The sequence below is a fragment of the Podarcis erhardii genome (genome assembly GCF_964252035.2).
Source record: "Podarcis erhardii genome assembly, chromosome: 10".
Classification (NCBI taxonomy): domain Eukaryota; kingdom Metazoa; phylum Chordata; class Lepidosauria; order Squamata; family Lacertidae; genus Podarcis; species Podarcis erhardii.
The window spans coordinates 9,165,902-9,185,368 of record NC_138500.1 but is presented as its reverse complement, the minus strand read 5'-3'; the positions used below and the strand labels follow the sequence as shown (position 1 = coordinate 9,185,368).

The following is a 19,467-nucleotide window of genomic DNA, read 5'->3' as shown; positions in this document are numbered from 1 at the left end:
TCGCCTGTCAGCCTGCTGCCGCTGATCCATATCAGGAAGCTGGTATAGAGGGGAGGGGAGCTTTAAACATTTGCCCCCACTGTGTTTCTAATCCGGATCCTGCCATGGTTCCATTTGCCTCTCAATTCAGGATTTTTTTTGTACACACTGAAGCTCCAATGCACAAGCAGCACATTTTAATTTTTTGCACTTTTTTTAATTGATGCTTTGTTGATACAATGAGAAAAGAGGGGGGAGAGAAAGAAAGAGAAAATAAAATGAAGGGGGGGGGGGACCTTGGGCAGAGCAAACAAGTGCAGTAGCTACAGGCCAGCCATACCAACATTGGAGGTGTGTACAGACATGCACACACCCCGTTGTTCTATCCAGGCAACCAAGGTGTCTGCAGAGTTCAAGGTGACATTCCAGCCAGACAAAAGCACCCAAGGAGGGTGACGGGCAGGGGTACCTTTACCTTTAAATGCTGTGTTGGGGCACCTAAAGCCCAGAATGTCTCTAGTCAAAAGTTTACTGCATTAGCAAGGCTGTCCTAGCTACACAGTCCTTTAGAAGAAGACCAACTACCAACCCAAAGTGAAATCCCGGGAGGCATAAACTTCCGTGGTTTTAGATTCTCATTACTAGAGACCAGTTGGGCTGCCAGGATATACAATCCAGGAAAATCCAGACGGAAGATTAGTCCAGGCATAAACTGTAGAAAAATGCTTATTACAAGCAGCAAGAATAGAATCTAAAAAGAAAGGAAAAGGTAAGTTAATGCACACACACACACACACACACACACACACACACACACAATGTAAAAAAAAAAAAAGTGTCTTGAAAGATGAAGCTAACATGTTGACCACAGAAGAAACTGCAAACTTTTCTCTGCTTCCCAACATCCCAGAACTCTCTCCCCAAGTTTGATTGGTTCTTCTAATTCCACCTTTGCTCACAACTAAGACTTGTTCCACAGTTGCTAAGTGGCAGCCAGGTTAACAGACAGAGCAAGATAAGCGACTGAACCAACACTTGTGGTCAAGTTGCAAGACCGTGGGTAGGCAAACAAAGGCCTGGGGGCCAGATCCGACCCAATTGCCTTCTAAATCCAGCCCACGGACGGTCCGGGAATCAGCATGTTTTTACATGAGTAGAATGTGCCTTTTATTTAAAATGCATCTCTGGGTTATTTGTGGGACATAGGAATTTGTTCATATATTTTTTTCAAAATATAATCCAGCCCCCCAAAAGGCCTGAGGGACAGTGGACCGGCCCCTGCTGAAAAAGTTTGCTGACCCCTGTGCAAGCCACATCCATGACCTCCAACCCAAGCTAAAGATAGTCCCACCAAGCTAACTCAAGTCCTATGGCTTTTGAAAGCCTTCATGATCAAATTAAGGTAGCTTCAGGGTGCTAGGTTAAGAACGTAACTATCAGGCAGCAGAGGAACCAACCCCCCCCTCCCAGCACGTTGCCAGGAACGGACAAGACAAGGAAAAGTACAGTGGTACCTCGGGTTAAGTACTTAATTCGTTCTGGAGGTCCGTTCTTAACCTGAAACTGTTCTTAACCTGAAGCACCACTTTAGCTAATGGGACCTCCTGCTGCCACTGCGCCACTGCTGCGTGATTTCTGTTCTCATCCTGAAGCAAAGTTCTTAACCCGAGGTAATATTTATGGGTTAGCGGAGTCTGTAACCTGAAGCGTATGTAACCTGAAGCGTATGCAACCTAAGGTACCACTGTACCTAACCCGAGGTACCACTGTAACGGCATTGCCCCGAGTGAATCTCTGCCCGCTCCATCTCTCCCACTTCCTCATGAGTCCAGCGGTGGAGCAAGACAAATGGGTGCCTGGGGTGGTGCGCACACCCTGTGCTGGGGGCGGGGCCAGCCACCCACAGGGGCGGGGCCAGCCACCCCAGCCAGGTGCACTGCAGGCCCTTTGCTGAGTGCCGCCAGGTGTGGCGTTTGCCCTCCCAGGTGTGTGACATCATACTGGGTTCATAGGGAAAGGGTTAACTAATTGTAAAATGACTAACTAATGGGAACCCAGGCGGCAGAGTTAACTGTGTATAAGGTTTAAGCACAGAGGTTTTTTAAGGGGTTAGAGTTGAAGAGAAGACAGTCTGGAGTGGGAAGAGACAGATAAGATAAGTCAGTGGGTTGGGCTAGTCTGGTGTGTGTGTGAGAGAGAGAGGAGTTGGTCAAACAGTTGAGATAATCAGTTCGAAGGTATTAGGAAGATAAAGATACTAAAGTTAAGAGGAATATTATCTGAGAAACCATAAACTTGTTAATGCTTGTAAAATAAACAGTTTTTTTGGATCACTTTTAACAACTGTCTGGACTCAAGTGTTTTACCAGAGAGTAACTGGTTGGTGGCAGCGGGGAAGCGAGCACAGTGGTGGCACAGGAATCAATAGACCGTTAAACGTCCGGGGACCCTGTGTGATCGCTGCAGGCCCCATGGTGAGTGCAGCCCGGAATTTTGTAAAAAAAAAACACCCAGTGGTGACACCCGGGGTGATTCACCCCTACTGCACCCCCCTTTCTCCGCTCCTGCATGAGTCATCGCTGAAAAGTGCCCTCTGCCTTTTAGCTCCTTGCTTTCCTACTTTCAAGGCATGCCATGTTCTGGGAGAGGGTGGGGTCTGGAATACTTTCTAAAGACACTGTGTCCATCAGCAGTCGCCCCCCGCCCCCCCGGTGCTCCTTCCTTCCTCCTTCTCCTCTCCCATTATTTCCTAGCTTTTCCCCTGTTGTAAACCAAAATCTTCCCTTTTCCCCTTATGGGGTATCCAAGAGCCCATATAGAGTCCTTACGCAGGTTCCCTATTGGTAGGAGAAAATAACAGAGGCCAACCAGAGAATATTGAGAAGCAAAGCAGCTAGTAAGCCTGATCTTTATTGATCTGTTGCAACAGGGTGCTCCCCTCACACGCAGGAAAGGAGGATAAACCCAGAACAACGGTGCGCAAGGCCTTATATAGTCATACCTCAGGTTAAATGTGCTTCAGGTTGAGCGTTTTCAGGTTACGCTCCGCGGCGACCCGGAAGTAATGGAGCATGTAACTTCTGGGTTTCGCCGCTTGTGCATGCGCAGACACTCAAAATGACGTCACACGCATGTGCGGGAGCGGCTAATCGCAACCCATGCAGATGCGGGTTGTGTTCGCTTCAGGATGCGAACGGGGCTCCGGAACAATCCTGTTCGCATCCAGAGGTACCACTGTATAGACATTTTAAATACCCTGCCCTGGAGCTCAAGACCACCCTTCCATACATACATCACAGAAGGGGTGTAACCCAAGACCACCCCCCCCCAAACTTCATATCTACATCACAGAAAAGGTGTTGTCGTTTTTCCTGTGTGCCAGGTAATCTGGTTGCCTTTCCTGATTGCCTTTCCTGATAGTCTGTCACCCAATAAAATGCTGATTACTCAATTCCTGAGACAATGGGAAGGTTCCCTGACCCCCTCCCTCCTTGCAGAGAAAACACCTGGTCAGTTTGGGAACCAAAAATGGTTTTCCTGTGCTGATCTATTTATGTGCTTGGTTGGTACACTTATGAACATTTAACATGTATCTAAGACCTCAAAATTCCTACCATACCCCTCATCTGCCTCTGAGCTGTGACCTCCCTCAAACCCCTGCTGTAATTCTGACCTGTCATATTCTTCTCTGGAAGGGTCAGGCTGGGGAGATGGCCTTCACCGTTCCTCCTCTGCCCAGTCCCTGACAGAAACTACAGTTTTAGGTTACAGCTTTTCCGGTGCAAAAGGCACTTTATAAGGCCACTTACCCCACAGTTCCTGCGAGGATTCCTTCTAAGATGATGAACTTGGCCATTGCAGCAAGGCTGAGAGCAGCTTTAAAATGAAAAGGAAACCACGTGGTCAGGGAGTGAGGAGATGGCTGGCTTATTCTATCAGTGCTTCAGGTCCGCGTTCTGCTTGCTTACTCTTTATCATCCCACGGTGGGATTTATGTATAAGCTAAACAAGCTATAGCTTAGGGCTACACTCTCTTGCCCCCCCCCAAAAAAAAAATTTAAAGGAAAACAAACTGGATGTACATTTCCAAAATACAAGATAAAAAAGAAATGAAATAAAACCTACAAATAAAACAGCAATAGTGTTTTGTGTTGTGTAGGCTCCCTATTTGTTATGTGCAAATGGCTTTAGATACATATGAAGTCCATGAATTACCATACAGTGGTATGAACGTAATTCGTTCTGGAGGTCCATTCTTAACCTGAAACTGTTCTTAACCTGAGGTACCACTTTAGCTAATGGGGCCTCCCGCTGCCGCCGCGTGATTTCTGTTCTCATCCTGAAGCAAAGTTCTTAACCTGAGGTATTATTTCTGGGATAGCAGAGTCTGTAATCTGAAGCGCCTGTAATCTGAAGGGTCTGTAACCTGAAGTACCACTGTATAGCATATATTCAACACAAAGAACAGTGACAATTTGTTGTTGACAAAGGACAGCTGGACATATAAAGGGCCCCATTACCTTCAGGAGCTTAGGGCCTCATCAAACCTAAATCCGGCCCTGATCCCACCCAATACCTGTGACTCCTATAATGAGTCCTCCTTGCAAGTAAAATGCTCTCTCCTAACTCTGGAGGAGGAAGAAGAAAAATGGGAAACTGGAATGAGACCCTTGTATGGGGCAAATGTGTGAAACACACCAGAGCTGGTGCCGGTTGGAGAGGATGGTGCTGGACTCTGTGGATGATTGCCGTGAGTCAGTATAACACAGCTCCTTGGTCACATCCACAATATACATTTAAAGCAGGTGACACCAGCACCCGCCGCCAACAAAAGGGAACTGTAATTTAAGTTCTGGGAGGAGTAAACAACAGTTTGCAGAATTCATTGGGGAAAGTAATTTTAAAAAAATGCACAGTGTGGATGTGTCTTTATGGACACAAGCAATTTTTAGAACTTAAATATATATGCTGCTGTTTGCAATTGCTGAGTATTTAATTTGCCGCCCTGTTCTGGTTATTAATTTTCTCTTATTTTGCCTAAAATGTTTATGGTCCTCCTGTAATCAAGGCTCTCTAAGCAACAGAATAAAATACAGAACGGCATACGTGCACCTACAAGGTGTTTTGGAGAAGTTAGTTGTCTGTTGTGCATTTCGACACCTCAAACCAAATTTTGTGTGATGGTCCTGAGATCAAGGAGAAGGTTTTTCATGTATGTTTGGATACAACTGGACACCATTTCGAATCAAGTTGGTGGACTGGACCTTTCAAAGCTGCACTGAATTTAACGATGGACTTTAAAAATGGGTACTTCAGAATTCCGGAGCGACACTGGCTACAAGGCTGCTTGCTTGCCATATATAAACGAGAGAGTATAAGAATGGTCAGATAAGTATTAACCTTCCTAAACTATTTGCTCAAATATGAATTATAAAATTAGATTGGTTAACCTAACCAGCCTGAAATATTTTGTGATATTTCTGCTTCCATCAGGCCCTGGCCCCCATGCAAAAGCAGACACGGCTGAATAGGGTGGTGGAACAAGGAGAGTCACCCCATTAAGAGGGAAACATCAAAATGAGGATGTTTATGAGGACATCAGAACCCTCCTCTCCTCTGCCTTAAGAACATAAGAAGAGCCTGCTGGATCAGGCCAATGGTCCATCTAGTTCAGCATACTGTTCTCACAGCAGCCAACCAGGTGTCTGTAAAAAGCCTGCAAGTGGGACCCGGGCACAAGAACAACTCTCCCCTCCTTACTTCATTGGTAAGGGGTAAGCAGAGACATCACCTTGCCAACAAAGGTCCGTATAGTTAAAGCTATGGTTTTCCCAGTAGTGATGTATGGAAGTGAAAGCTGGACCATAAAGAAGGCTGATTGCCGAAGAATGGATGCTTTTGAATTCTGGTGCTGGAGGAGACTCTTGAGAGTCCCATGGATTGCAAGAAGATCAAACCTCTCCATTCTGAAGGAAATCAGCCCTGAGTGCTCACTGGAAGGACAGATCCTGAAGCTGAGGCTCCAATACTTTGGCCACCTCATGAGAAGGGAAGACTCCCTGGAAAAGACTCTGATGTTGGGAAAGATGGAGGGCACAAGGAGAAGGGGACGACAGAGGACGAGATGGTGGGACAGTGTTCTCGAAGCTACAAACATGAGTTTGACCAAATTGCGGGAGGCAGTGGAAGACAGGAGTGCCTGGCGTGCTCTGGCCCATGGGGTCACAAAGAGTCGGACATAACTAAACAACAACAAAGTGTAATGCTGGTGGTTGACAAAAGAGGTTTAAAGACTCTCTCAAGACAAATCTAAAAAAATGTAGTACAAACACTGGCCTGAGAGCGCTCCAATTGGAGAACAGCCTTCACCAAAGGTGTCATGGGCTTTGAAGACGCTTGAACTCAGGACTAAAGGGAGAAACGTGCTAAGAGGAAGGCATGCTTGGCAAACCCTCACAATGATCAACTCCTGCCCGGAAGCCTAAGTCTGCACTGTGGAAGGACGTGTGGTTCCAGAATTGGCCTCCACAGTCATTTACGGACTCATTGTTAAAACCGGGTTTATGGAAGACAATCTTACTTGGCTATTAGTGATCGCTGGAGAAGGAGAAGGAGAAGGAGAAGGAGAAGGAGAAGGAGAAGGAGAAGGAGAAGGAGAAGGAGAAGGAGAAGGAGGAGGAGGAGGAGGAGGAGGAGAAGAAGAAGAAGAAGCAGCAGCAGCAGCAGCAGCAGCGTTGCCACCTCTAGGCAGAGTATAGGCATCATGGCTAATAACCATCAGTACCCTTCTCCTCCATTAATTTGTCTAATGCTCTTTTAAAGCCATCTAAGTTGGGGATCACCACTGTCTCCTGGGGGAGCGAGTTTCATTATTTAACTATGGTCCACACTTCTGCCTGTGCTGTGCCTGGAAAGCACCCACCCTGTGGAACGCCCTCCTGCCAGATGGCGAGGAAATAAACAATTAACGCAACTTTCCGAAGACATCTGAATTAAGCCCTTTATTGGGAGGTTTTTCATGTTCGGTGTTTTAATGTGGCTTCGTAATTTGTTGGAAGCCAACCAGAGTAGCTGGGGCAGCCCAGTCGGATGGGTGGCATACAAAGGAATCATGATTGTCAGGGAAATGCCATCAGCTCAGAGGCAAGAGGTGGAAGGGCAGTTGGGTTACAGGGAGCCTCCGAAGATCATGAGAAGTAGCTCTTCCTCCACGGAGGAAGTAGCTCTTCCTCCACGCCTCCAGTGGGGAAGGCATGTGGGGCTCAGGCATGCGGGGCTCGGAGGATGCAAGGGAGAGCCACAACACCGAGTCTGAGCAAAGCAGGGGGGGAGGCAGGTCCCCCTTTGCCCACGCCCTCTCTGCGCAGTTGGTTTATGCGCAGAGAGGGGAGGCGTAGGATGGGGGTCAAAAGATTGCTCTGCTGGGGAAAGTTCAAGGACCGCCCACTCCCAGATGCTGCTAGTGACTGAGCAAGACATGGAATTGAGACATTCTGAACTGTGAATGTTTTTGTACCAATAATAAAGCCTTGAAAAGACCAGTGGGGGTCTTGCCTATTCGCTCTCGAGCAACCACGCCGGCACACATAACAATGATGATGAAAGAAGTCTAGAATCAGCGGCAGAAGCTGAAGTAGGGGAGGAGGGAAGCCAACAGGCAGAGACTCCTGACACATCAGACCCAACCGTCACAGCCAGTAGTCAAGTATGATGAGAGCTGTAGCAGAAATCATCTGTAGGCCACCAAGTTGGGGAAGGTTGGTGGAGACAGGCGGACAACAAATATGGCAGCCATCGTCGTTATTAGTTCGAACCTAGGATATTCTGTAAGGGGGAAAGTGCCCTGTTACTATGCAACGTTTACTCTTAAACCTCATCTTACCTGCACCAGAACCCCATGGTGTGTCCCTGTTGTGTCCCTGTTGTGTGCTACAACGGAGATTTAACTTAGACCAAACGTTTTTTCCACCAGAAGCCTCACAGGTGCTGACTTCAGAGAAGGGGACGGTTCCTTGATAGCCTTCCAGGCATTCATAGCGCAGTTTCTGCCCCACGTGGTACATTGTCACTTTAACGTCGGCATTGCTGAGGGGTTCTGGTTCTCCGCAGAAGCCTACAGGGCGGAAGAAGAAAGTGAAGAAGTCCGGCAGTCAGTTATGGAGCCAGGAACAAGCAGGGGATGTTTGTTTGTTTTTAAGGGCCACATATTTTTATTTTCAATTTCGTGAACCCATTTTTATCGCTGTTGTTTTACAGGTAGTATGAAAACCAAGGCAGGGGAAAATGAGAAGCGGGTACACGAGATCATCAAGGACAGAGATTCAAAAGCTGTTTGGCACCTTTTGTTGCCTTTTTAAATAGACTGTAAAAGGTTTCCATTCTTCTTTAAAGTCACAGACAACAAAATGAACTGGACTCTTTGGCAGGTTTTGAATAAACATACACAAATTTATTGAGTTAATATGGTGGATAGATAACATAAGGATGTATACAATTTTATAATATGCAGAGAACAACGTGAGTTGAGAAATCAGAGGGAGGAGCTGAGGAAAGTCTTGGGGGGAGGGAGGGAGGGTTTGTTGGGGAGGTGGGAGGAAAAAAATTGGGGGGGGGGAACAATGAAGATGATTTGTATTGTTGATTTGTTTTGTTGAATTTGTTAATAAAAAAACTTTTTAAAAAGCTGTTTGGCACCTTCTACGGCACCAAATGCAGCAGGTCTAGTATAGGGGTGCAACAACCCAATAGAGATGTATAGCAAGGGGGCCCTCCTGTATCTGCCAGCTGAGGTGGTTGCCTAACTTTACCTAATGATAAGACTGGACTGTCACCACAATTCTGGGTCCAAGATCTCAAAGAGATTACTCTTCCATGGTTAAAGTAAAGGTAAAGGGACCCCTGACCATTAGGTCCAGTCATGACTGACTCTGGGGTTGCGGCGCTCATCTCGCTTTACTGGCCGGGGAGCCGGCATACAGCTTCCGGGTCATGTGGCCAGCATGACTAAGCCGCTTCTGGAGAACCAGAGCAGCACATGTATACGCCGTTTACCTTCCCGCTGGAGCGGTACCTATTTATCTACTTGCACTTTGATGTGCTTTTGAACTGCTAGGTTGGCAGGAGCAGGGACTGAGCAAAGGGATCTCACCCCATCGCAGGGATTCGAACCGCCAACCTTCTGATCGGCAAGTCCTAGGCTCTGTGGTTTAACTCACAGCGCCATCTGCGTTCCTCTTTCCATGGTTACATTTGTGTTAAATGCACGATCAGGGATACGTACAGGATTAATAGCACCCCATGCCTTAGGATTCCCACCTACCCACCCTGAGATGTTCTGCAATGTTCCAAAATTTCTCCAACCCTGCTGGCCTAATATAACATCAGAAGAGGAGTCTGCTGGATCAGGCCAAGGGTTCATCAAGTCCAGCATGTTGTTCTCACAGTGGCCAGCTGGATACCCATGGGAAACAGGCAGGATTTAACCACAAGAGCCCTCTTCCTTCTTGTGGTTGCCAGCAACAGGTATTGTGAATTGTTTTGTGGATTACGAGTGCTGCAATGCTTTGTGAATTTTATAATACGACTTTTCTTGTGGTTGTGCTGTTTGATCTATTATTTTTTTTTAGTTGTTTTGTTAATGTTGTATGGAAGGTGGCTGTTTCATTGGTGATTTGTTAATCATTTTATATACCGTATTTTTCCATGTATAAGATGACCCCTATTTATGAGCCCCAAATTAAGAAATTTTAAACATTCCATGTATGATGCCCCCCAATTTTAAACTTAAACATTTTTGGGGGGGGAATATAGTCTTATACACGGGAAAATACAGTAATTTATTGTAGTCAAGCCGCTTTGTGACTCATGTAAGTGAAAAGAGGCCATAGAAAGAAAACAAATGAAACTGAAAAGCAATGGTATTCGGAAGGATAATACCCTTAACTCTTTGCCTTTTACTCTTTGCCTTTTTTTGTTTCCTGTGCGGCTACATCTCTACTTGCGGAGTGACTTTAGGCTCTAGGATACAAAGATGGAAGCTAAGTCAGTTCTTGGTATGAGCTTTCGTGTGCATGCACACTTCTTCAGATACCTGTGCATGCACACGAAAGCTCATACCAAGAACTGACTTAGTTGGTCTTTAAGGTGCTACTGGAAGGAATTTGTTTTGTTTTGACTATGGCAGACCAACACGGCTACCTATCTGTAACTGGAAAGATGGAAGCGTCTGTCTTACCTGCCCGATTTGTAGGTTGGGGGCTGGTTGAAGCTATGCTCCAATTTCCTGCTGTAGAATGTACTGTAGGAGGAAGAGTCTGCCGCGGGTCAGCTGTGTAGAAGAACGAGGAAGAAAATAAGGTACTCCAAACAATATACAGTGGTACCTCTGGATGCGAACGGGATCCATTCTGGAGCTCCGTTCACATCCTGAGTAGAACGTAAGACGTGCCTGCGTGTGCATGGGTCGCATTTTGCCCCTTCCGTGCATGCGCGTGATGTCGCTTTGAGCATCTGCACATGCGCAAGTGGCGAAACCCAGAAGTAACGTGCTCCATTACTTCTGGGTCGCTGTGGAGCATAACTTGAAAACGCTCAACCTGAAGCACATTTAACCCGAGGTATGACTGTAGAAGTGCTGGCTTGTTAGGCGCATCATGTGTTGTACCACAAAGCAGAAGTGTCTGTTTTCAGTCCAGGGTCCACTTTCCCTTGTGGTGAGCCTGGCAGGAGCCACATAACTGTGGTGGGTGGAGCCAGAAGCAAGAGCGGGCAGAGTAGTAATAGTAGTAGTAGTAATAATAATAATAATAATAATAATAATAATAATAATAATAATTTATACCCCACCCATCTGACTGGGTTGCCACTGTCACTCTGGGAAGCTTCCAACAAAAACACAAGAAAGCAACAACAACATTTAACCTTGAAAGCTTCTCACAACAAATGTCTTCTGTATAATTTTTCATAGACATCTGAAGGCAGCCTTGTTTTGGGAAGCTTTTCATGGTTTAATGTTTTGTTCTGTTTTTATATATGTTGGAAGCTGCTCGTAATGGCTGGGGCAACCCAGTCAGATGGGCCGGGTACAAATAAATTATTATTATTATTAACCTATCTCCTTGATATCTGATGGGAGGGCATTTAACAGGGCAGGGGCCACTACCGAGAAGGCCCTCTGCCTGGTTCCCTGTAACCTCACTTCTCCCAGCGAGGGAGCCACCAGAAAGTCCTGGATCTCAGTGTCTGGGCTGAACAATGGGGGTGGAGACGCTCCTTCAGGTTGAAAGCACAGAGGCCATTTAGGGCTTTAGAGATCAGCATCAAGACATAGAAATATGCTTGGAAACATCCTGGGAGCCAACGTAAATTTTTTAGCATCGTTGTAATGTGGCCCCGTGGCTGCTACCAGTCTAGCAGCTGCATTTGGGATGAGTGATAGTTTATAAGGTCTTTTCAAAGGTAGAGCGCATTGCAGTAGTCCAAGCGGGAGATAACCAGCGCATGGAGCTCTTTGGAAAGACAGTGTGCAGGCAGGTAGGGTCTCAGCTGTCACAACAGGTGAAACTGGTAGACAGCTGCCCTGGATACATAGTTGACCTGCACCTCCATGGGCAGCTGTGAGTCCAAAATGACCCCCAGGCTCCACACCTGGTCCTTTAGGGGCACAGTTACCCCATTCAGGGCCAGGGAGTCCCCCCCACTTCCCTGCCCCCTGTCTCCCCATTTTGTTGGGATTCAATTTTGTTGGGATTCAATTTCAACGGCTTCCAGACACCCACAACGGACCTTCGCCACCATCACTGGTTCCAGGAGGTCGAGCCGAGTATGGCTGCGATCGGCTGCCATTCTTCTTTTTTGCAAAGCGGCGTTACATGCAAAACCAGAAGTTTTTACCTGCAGATGCACCTCTCCATTTCTCAGATCTTCCAGCTAACTTCAAAGAGGAAGACAAGGTATAGAAATTCATTCTGTCTCCCAGAAACACAACTTCTTACCTACACAAATCGGGAGCGGAGCAGTTCTGTTCCACTTAGCTGTACCGCCCACGTTCCTGCATGTCAGAAGATTGCTTTTCCTTGGTTTTCTCTGGTACCCTTTATGACAATTGTAACGAGCAGGTGTGCCCACGACATACCCTTCAGGAGCAGTGTATTTTGCAAATTTGATTTCCTGTGGAACAGGGCACTCTTCTGCAAAAGAGAAAGGAAGTTTGCATGTGTGACCCAGGGATACGGGATGTTAGCAAAGAAGAAGAAGAGTTTGGATTTGATATCCCATTTTATCACTACCTTAAAGAGTCTCAAAGCGGCTCACATTCTCCTTTCCCTTCCTCCCCCACAACAAAGACTCTGTGAGGTGAGTGAGGCTGAGAGACTTCAGAGAAGTGTGACTGGTCCAAGGTCACCCAGCAGCTGCAGGTGGAGGAGCGGAGACGCGAACCCGGTTCCCCAGATTACGAGTCCACCGCTCTTAACCACTACACCACACTGGCTCACACAAAGCCATTCAAATAATGCATAATAAGATGCAACGGCTGTATTTTTTAATAAATAAGGTGTACTATTCATTGTATCAAATTGTAGATTTCAACGGAAGTTTCATAAAGTTCAACGAGAAAAGCAGAAGACCCAGTGGATCCGTTCATTCTCTAGTCAGTGCATGCATAAGATCCATGCATGTATAAGTGTCTATTCCACCTGTCTGTTCATAGAGTCCAATAATCCACATAAAGGGTTGTTACAGTTCCACAGAATGCTTTCACAGAGTCTAAGACAAGGATTTCCGGAATATTAGCCTTGTTTCGCCATCCTAGGCTTCATCAGTAGAACAGGCTCTAGGTAATGCAAATAAATACAATTTCGTAATCTCACACATTTTTACAGCAAAAATAATATAAAAAAACCATAAACAATTGTACATACCGTATGTAATATTACAGGATAGTGGATCTTATAGTATAGTATTGGTTGCAGTAAGCAACGACTGTTACAAGGCAGGATTATATGGACAAGCACAATATTGGTTTGAGTAACAAGTGTTGGCAATCCACAGATACAAAATTTATTTCTTAAAGTGACCTATATGGCACGACAGAAGTACAGTCATAGCTCAGGTTGAAGTAGCTTCGGGATAAGTATTTTCAGGTTGCGCGCTGCACCGACCCAGAAGTAATGGAGTGCGTTACTTCTGGGTTGCGCCGCTTACGCATGCGCAGACGGTCAAAATGACGTCACGCGCATGCGCAGAAGCGGCGAAGTGCGACCCTCGCATGCGCAGACGCACGGACGCGGGTTGCGTTCGCTTCTGGACGCAAATGAGGCTCCAGAACGGATCCCGTTCGCATCCGGAGGTACCACTGTAAAACAAACTTAATCCATGCTTAGATGTGTAAACTCATACATAAATGTAATCAATTTTAGATCTAAAGTAATAGCAGGCCTGGTTCATAGCGGGAAGACATTCAACCAGTCATGGGGGGGGGGAACTCCCTCAGAACAGCACAGCCAATCACATGCTACCTCAGTAAACACGCTGCCTGGTTGCTAAGAAATGCCTCTACCAGTCCCTCTCTCATTTAACAGAATTAACCCTTTAGTTGCAAACTGGATGATCCTTGTTGTTGCATTTCCAAGGTCTGGGGGCCAAACGCAGCCTTCCAAACCTCTCTGGTCAGTCCCCAAGACTCTCCCCATGCCACAGCCCTCACCAGTCCTGTTCCACAGCCTCCTCAGGCTTGTGCCTCTAGCCAGAATGCGTCCCTGAACTCTGAAAATGCTCTTGCCTGCCTGTGTGTGTGTGTGTGTGTGTGTGAATAATACATATATATCCACTGGTCCTCCCGCTTTTGCTGCTCCCCCAGGAAATATTACTGGGGTTTAAGTCCACAAATCACAACTCTAGGGATGGGGGAGAGATTCAACTCAGTTGCATTTAAAGGGGAAATTACCTAATTCACACTTTCTAAACCAACATGCAAATCGAAACACAGCCATCCTTCGAAATTCACACTTCTCCAAGGTGCACAGTGCAGTCCTCCAGCCAGTTAATGTATAACGTTGGGGTAAGTGCGCACTCACTGCCGAAAACAGTGTATGAAAAGACATTATGTTGGGTGAAATTGCTTTGGAAAAAATGTGTACGGTGGTACCTCAGGTTAAGTACTTAATTTGTTCTGGAGGTCTGTACTTAACCTGAAACTGTTCTTAACCTGAAGCACCACTTTAGCTAATGGGGCCTCCTGTTGCCGCCGGAGCACGATTTCTGTTCTCATCCTGAAGCAAAGTTCTTAACCTGAAGCACTATTTCTGGGTTAGCAGAGTCTGTAACCCGAAGTGTATGTAACCTGAAGCGTATGTAACCTGAGGTACCACTGTATAACGGGCAAAACTGCACACGTAAATGTGTACATCTGGGGAAATTTGCATTAAGATGCTGACAGGTTTTCATGAGGACTTAAAAATTAATAAATAGTAAACAGGTGTGGAATTATGAGGAACTGAACTGAAGATTGGAAGAATGAGAAACTGAGGCCACATTCACGCCATGCATACAAAGCACTATGATATCACTTTAAACAGTTATGGCTTTCCCCATCAAACAATTATGAGAGCTGTAGTTTGTTAAGTTATCACAGGCATAGGCAAACTCCAGCCCTCCAAACTTGGGTCTCCAGCTGTTTTTGGACTACAATTCCCATCATCCCTGACCACTGGTCCTGTTAGCTAGGGATGATGGGAATTGTAGTCCCAAACATCTGGAGGGCTGGAGTTTGCCTATGCCTGAGTTATCAGGAGACCCCCATCCCCCTCACAGAATTACAATTCCCAGAGTGGTGTAACAATCCCTCGTCCCAGAGAACTCTGGGAATTGTAGTTCTGGCAGGGGACTAACACCTCTCAGCACCCTTAACAAACTACAGCTCCCAGAATTCTCTGGGGGAAGTGATGGCCATTTGAAGTAGTGTCATAGTTATTCACATGTATGGTGTGGTGACTATGGCTTTAGAACAGGCTTCCTCAACCTCGGCCCTCCAGGTGTTTTTGGCCTACAACTCCCATGATCCCTAGTTAGCAGGACCAGTGGTCAAGGATGATGGGAATTGTAGTCCCAAACTTCTAGCCCAACCCCTTACAATGCAACTCTCTCAACACAAACAGTGTTAGTAGACACGTTTTGGGATTTTCCTGTAAATGCCCATTAGACATGGCTTTGAGCTTCACCCTGCAACTGTGCTATGACTCTCTTGTGACTCATTTAATCAAGAGTGCCCTTTAGAATAGACAGTTTTGGGGCAAAGGGGGGAATGAACGAAAGATAAGCGTCAAAAACAGATGAAAAATGGAAATCCCAGGCTGCCCGCTGCTTTCAAAGAACCGTTTGAAGCCTTAGCAGAAATGTGTCACTCCTCTACGAGGAAGTAGCCTGCTTTCGTTTCAGAATATGTGGCTGAGGTGTGCGGTTAATCTCTCTCTCTCTCTCTCTCTTCCGATCATCACTCCTGCAGGAGAACCACAGCCTGCTACTAGGTTAGAGAAGGGGAGGGGAGTGACCTTAAAACCGTTCATCTTATACACACGCAAAACACATGCACAGACATATTGTTTTGGCTGAGGACCAGCAAATGGTTCAGGGTGCCTATTAGACATTTTAACCATAGGATTCAGGGCCGGCTCAAGACTTTTTGCAGCCTGAGGCGAAAGACAAGATGGCACCCTCCCCCAAGGTACATACAGAATCCAGTTGGACTGGTAGTTGAATCTTACTCCAATACGGGTGAAAGGATGTTATGTACTGAGTTGAATAGGATCCAAAATGCAGCAGTCTGATTGGCCCTAGAACAATAGGATTCAGAATGCAGCAGTCTGATTGGTCCACAGGAGCCACCCAATCCAGCTCCAGGTGGAAGTGAATCCGCAACCTGATTGGCCTTTAGGAGAATCCCGGAATTACCCAATCACGTGGGGCCCATTGTGTAAATAATGTATACAAAGCAGACATTCTGGGGGAACTTCCATTCCTCCTCACCACTATGAGCTGAATAAAGAGCATGAAATCCACTCTTGACTCCGAGTATATTTCAAAGGACAATGTCTTCCACTGGATTTGGAAGCAATGTCTTCCACTGGATTCTAGCTTAGGGGATACAGGGCGGGCCCAAGCCTGAGGCAGTTGCCTCACTTTGCCTCATCGTAGAGCCGGCCCTGACAGAATCATGGAATTGTAGAGTTGGAAGGGATTCCTGAGGGCCATCTAGTCCAACCCCCTGCGATGCAGGAATCTCAGCTAAAGCATCCATGACAGATGGCCACCCAACCTCTGCTTAAAAACCTCAAAAGTAGGAGAGTCTGCAACCTCCCAACAAAGTCCATTCCACTGTCGAACAGCTCTTACTGTCAGAACGTTTTTCCTAATTTTTAGTCGGAACCTCCTTTCTTGTAACTTGAAGCCACTGGTTCGAGTCCTACCCTCCAGAGCAAGAGAAAACAAGCTTGTTCCCTCTTCCATGTGACATCTCTTAAGACATTTGAAGATGGCCATCATATCTCCTCTCAGTCTCCTCTTTTCCAGGTGAAACATGCCCAGCTCCCTCAACAGTTCCTCATAAGGCATGGTTTCCAGACCCTTGATCCTCTTGGTTACCCTCCTCTGCACACCTTCCAGCTTGTCAACATCCTTCTTAAATTGTGGTGCCCAGAACTGGACACAGTATTCCAGGTGTGGTCTGACCAAGGCAGAATATATTCAATTCAATATAAGTTTATTGTTCTAGCCAAAGTCTATGAGAAACCTGCAGCAGCAGTACCAATAAAGTAATTGAGATTATTGACCCATAATTTGAGCCAACATCTGCAATGTAAGAGAGGTTACCAGGGACACCAACAAACTGAAATTCAGCTTGATTTCAAATTAAACCGCCAACTCGCCGCAATGATTTCCAGCGATTTTACCTCACTCCTTTTTCCTGATTTCCTCCCCTTGAAGCCAGCAGAATAGAGGTCCACTCTCTGTGTTACGAAGCTATTATTGTCACTCAAAAGAATGAGGACCATTTTTACCTGGGTGTAGCTGCTTGCTTGTGTGAACAGAGGTTTCAGAAAGCAATTTCTTGAGTATATAAGGGGCAGGCTATGATGCCTTCCACCTCAGGTTGACCACTAATACAAATTATGTCTGTGTATGGGACTTTGTTGTAGTGGCCATCCAAGAGCCAAAACACACCTCTGTATATATGCATGTGTATCTATCTATCTCATCTATCTATCTATCTATCTATCTATCTATCTATCTATCATCTATCTATCTATCATCTATCTATCTATCTATCATGGATATACTTCAGCAACACTTAAGGGAAGCTTTCCTTCTGTTCTGGAAAACATATTCTATGTGTTTCACTTAATTCCAGCGTATAATGGATGACATCCCTTAAAAATAGACTGTGTTATATGGAGACAGACCATTGCTCCATTTTGCTCAGTGTTGTCCACACTCATTGGGTCTCTCGTTGTCCCAGCTAGAGAAGCCAGGGATTTAACCTCAGAGCAAGGCAGATGATCCGCCATTGCGTTAGGTGGCCCTTTCCTGGTGTGCATGCCCATTCTGGAGCGCATTATTTGGGAAGCTCAGTGGCACAGCATGTGCACTGCAGGCAGAAGGTCGCAGGTTCAATTCCTGGCACCTGCAAGAAGGGCTGGGACTGCCTCACGCCTGAATCCCATGAGAGTCACTGTAGACAGTGCTATCCTAGAGGGACCAAAGATCTGAGCTAGCTTCCTTGTGTTACCGGCACCCGATGAAGGCAAATTTCTATGTTTCTCAAACTGTTTTTACTTATGTCCACATTTAATCGATCAAGGCTGACCTCCTAAGCCAGGGGTCAGCAAACTTTTTCACTGTCCCTCAGACCTTGTGGGGGGGGGGGGGCGGACTATATTTTTGGGGGGAGGGGATGAACGAATTCCTATGCCCCACAAATACCCCAGAGATGCATTTTAAAGAAAAGGACACATTCTACTCATGTAAAAACCCGTTAGTTCCTGGACTGTTCGCAGGCCGGATTTAAAAGGCGATTGGGCCGGATCTGGCCCCCGGGCCTTAGTTTGCCTACCCATGTCTTAAGCCCACTTACTTAGGAGAAAGTCCCACTTAATTAATAGCATACCCTTCAACGTTTCCCCAGTGAAAATAGGGACACCCTATTCCACCACCACCACCACCACCACAACTACAACAACAATTTTATTATTTATACCCCCTATTTTTATAAAATTAAAAATAATTTTATTATTTGTATGTCACCCATCTGACTGGGTTGTCTCAGCCACTCTGGGCAGCTTGCAACAGGCACATCTAAAAACATGATAAAACATAAAAAGAAACTTCCCTATACAGGGCTGCTCTCAAATATCTTCTAAAGGTTGTTACAGCTACTTATCTCCTTGGCTTGGGGTGTCACATAACTCCAACCCCTCCAACATTTCTCCAGTTGGAACGGCCTAAGGAAAAGCTGGACATTCTAGGATCAAATCAGAAACCGGAATGACTTCTGTAAATCTGGGACTGTCCCTGGAAAATAGGGACACTTGGAGGGTCTGTAACAGGACTTATTTACTTCCGAGTAAAACTGGTAAGTCCTATTACAAACCTTATTTATTTCCTTATTTACTTCCAAGTAAAACTGGTAACAGGGACACGGGTAGCGCTGTGGTCTAAACCGATCAGAAGGTCGGCAGTTCGAATCCCCGCGACGGGGTGAGCTCCCGTTGCTCGGTCCCTGCTCCTGCCTAACTAGCAGTTCGAAAGCACGTCAAAGTGCAAGTAGATAAATAGGTACTGCTCCAGCGGGAAGGTAAACAGCGTTTCCGTGCGCTGCTCTGGTTCGCCAGAAGCGGCTTAGTCATGCTGGCCACATGACCCGGAAGCTGTACGCCGGCTCCCTCGGCCAATAAAGCGAGATGAGCGCCGCAACCCCAGAGTCGTCCGCAACTGCACCTAACGGTCAGGGGTCACTTTACCTTTACCTAAAACTGGTAAGGATTGTGGCGTAATTCATCAGGTCGAACCCATACAGTTAGGACAGCCAGAGGGCAGCTGCAGCGGTTTGCTACTTACCATCAGTGGCAGCCAAAGTGGTAGGTTGGAAAATCCCCCATATGAGAAGTAGCCCCAATCGAGTGTAAAAGCCACCCATCTCTTCTCCAGCCCTAAGCTGGTTCTGAAGGTGGCAGGAGGTTTTCCACTGACTGACTGCGAGCCGACACGCCTCTCTAGCACAGAGCCGGAGGAAAGGGACTTGATAACATATTTATATGCTCGTTGTCTCAAGTCTGATCAGCGTTGCTCTCTGACTCTCCCCCATCCACCCCCCTCCTTGTCTAAGAATAGGCGAAACTGGCCTTCTCAGGTGTGAGGACTACTCATGCAGGAAGCCACATTTTCTTGTCAAGGTGTGACACAGTTTTGCCCTTGCTGTGGAGGAGGAGGAAGTGG

General features: G+C 46.4%; 1 protein-coding gene across 2 annotated transcripts; it reads right to left on the bottom strand.

The window, feature by feature from the left end:
• Nucleotides 1–475: 475 nt before the first annotated feature.
• Nucleotides 476–19,262, bottom strand: IL2RA (interleukin 2 receptor subunit alpha). Of its 2 annotated transcripts, XM_081880213.1 has the most exons (6): nucleotides 19,090–19,262; nucleotides 11,973–12,167; nucleotides 10,214–10,306; nucleotides 7,862–8,092; nucleotides 3,789–3,855; nucleotides 476–730 (listed from the first exon to the last, which is right to left on the bottom strand). In XM_081880213.1, the coding sequence occupies exons 1-6, from the start codon at nucleotides 19,166–19,168 to the stop codon at nucleotides 709–711; spliced, it is 687 nt and encodes a 228-aa protein (XP_081736339.1). In that variant the 5' UTR covers nucleotides 19,169–19,262; the 3' UTR covers nucleotides 476–708. The 2 variants fall into 2 exon arrangements, with proteins under 2 accessions (XP_081736339.1, XP_081736340.1); XM_081880214.1 differs by lacking the exon at nucleotides 19,090–19,262 and having other exon boundaries at nucleotides 11,872–11,978.
• Nucleotides 19,263–19,467: the final 205 nt, after the last annotated feature.